We start from the raw sequence: 668 nt of genomic DNA on the forward strand, positions 1-668 counted from the left end.
GATGCTGCGGTCGCTGGGACTGTCCTTGAGACGGACCTCCTGGGCGCTGAGCCGGGGGCCGCTGAGGCCAACCCACGCGATCCATCACACGATACACCTCGTGAATCAAGTCTTCCCGAGTGAGCGTGTCGTTCGGAGTACAGATCTCGGAAGTGCTGTCACTCGGAGTGCTTGAGTTCGAACTGACACTCGGGTTGTTCACTGCTGGTGCACTCCGGACGCCAGTCTCCCGCTCATCCACTTCGTCGTATCCTGAATCCTCGTCACCCTGGGCAACGTAGGCTCGATCCTGGCGGCGAGGCTTGTAACGGTCCCGGACGACATTGTCTGCTCTGAAATCCCGAGACTGTCGAGCAGGTGGCCCGTCCTTCTGGCGTACTTCTTCCTGCTGCTTCAGCACGAACTCCAGGTCGGACACCCTCCGGAATCTCTGACTTTCGAGTGTCCGCTTCAGCTGGTCATCTGAAAGTTTCTTGATGAACCTCTTGATATGACGTTCTCGATCTGCACTGGACTTCCTAAAATTCAGGTCGGCTCTCTCGGCGGCGAGATTCAGGCGGTACAGGAACGCGAGCGCAGTCTCATCCCTGTACTGGGACATAGTGTAGTAACGCTCGGGCTCGGACATCCTGGACTTCACGTATTCACGCCGGAACAGCCTGGATAAT

At 57.5% G+C, this 668-nt stretch overlaps 1 protein-coding gene across 1 annotated transcript; it reads right to left on the reverse strand.

Moving 5' to 3' along the window:
* Positions 1 to 105: 105 nt before the first annotated feature.
* PPTG_17384 (hypothetical protein) lies at positions 106 to 628 on the reverse strand (the record flags this gene model as incomplete). Its single annotated transcript, XM_008915101.1, has 2 exons — positions 106 to 111; positions 188 to 628. The coding sequence occupies 2 exons, from the start codon at positions 626 to 628 to the stop codon at positions 106 to 108; spliced, it is 447 nt and encodes a 148-aa protein (XP_008913349.1).
* Between the last annotated feature and the right edge of the window lie 40 nt (positions 629 to 668).

The sequence above is a fragment of the Phytophthora parasitica genome (genome assembly GCF_000247585.1).
Source record: "Phytophthora parasitica INRA-310 unplaced genomic scaffold supercont2.68, whole genome shotgun sequence".
Lineage (NCBI taxonomy): Eukaryota > Oomycota > Peronosporomycetes > Peronosporales > Peronosporaceae > Phytophthora > Phytophthora nicotianae.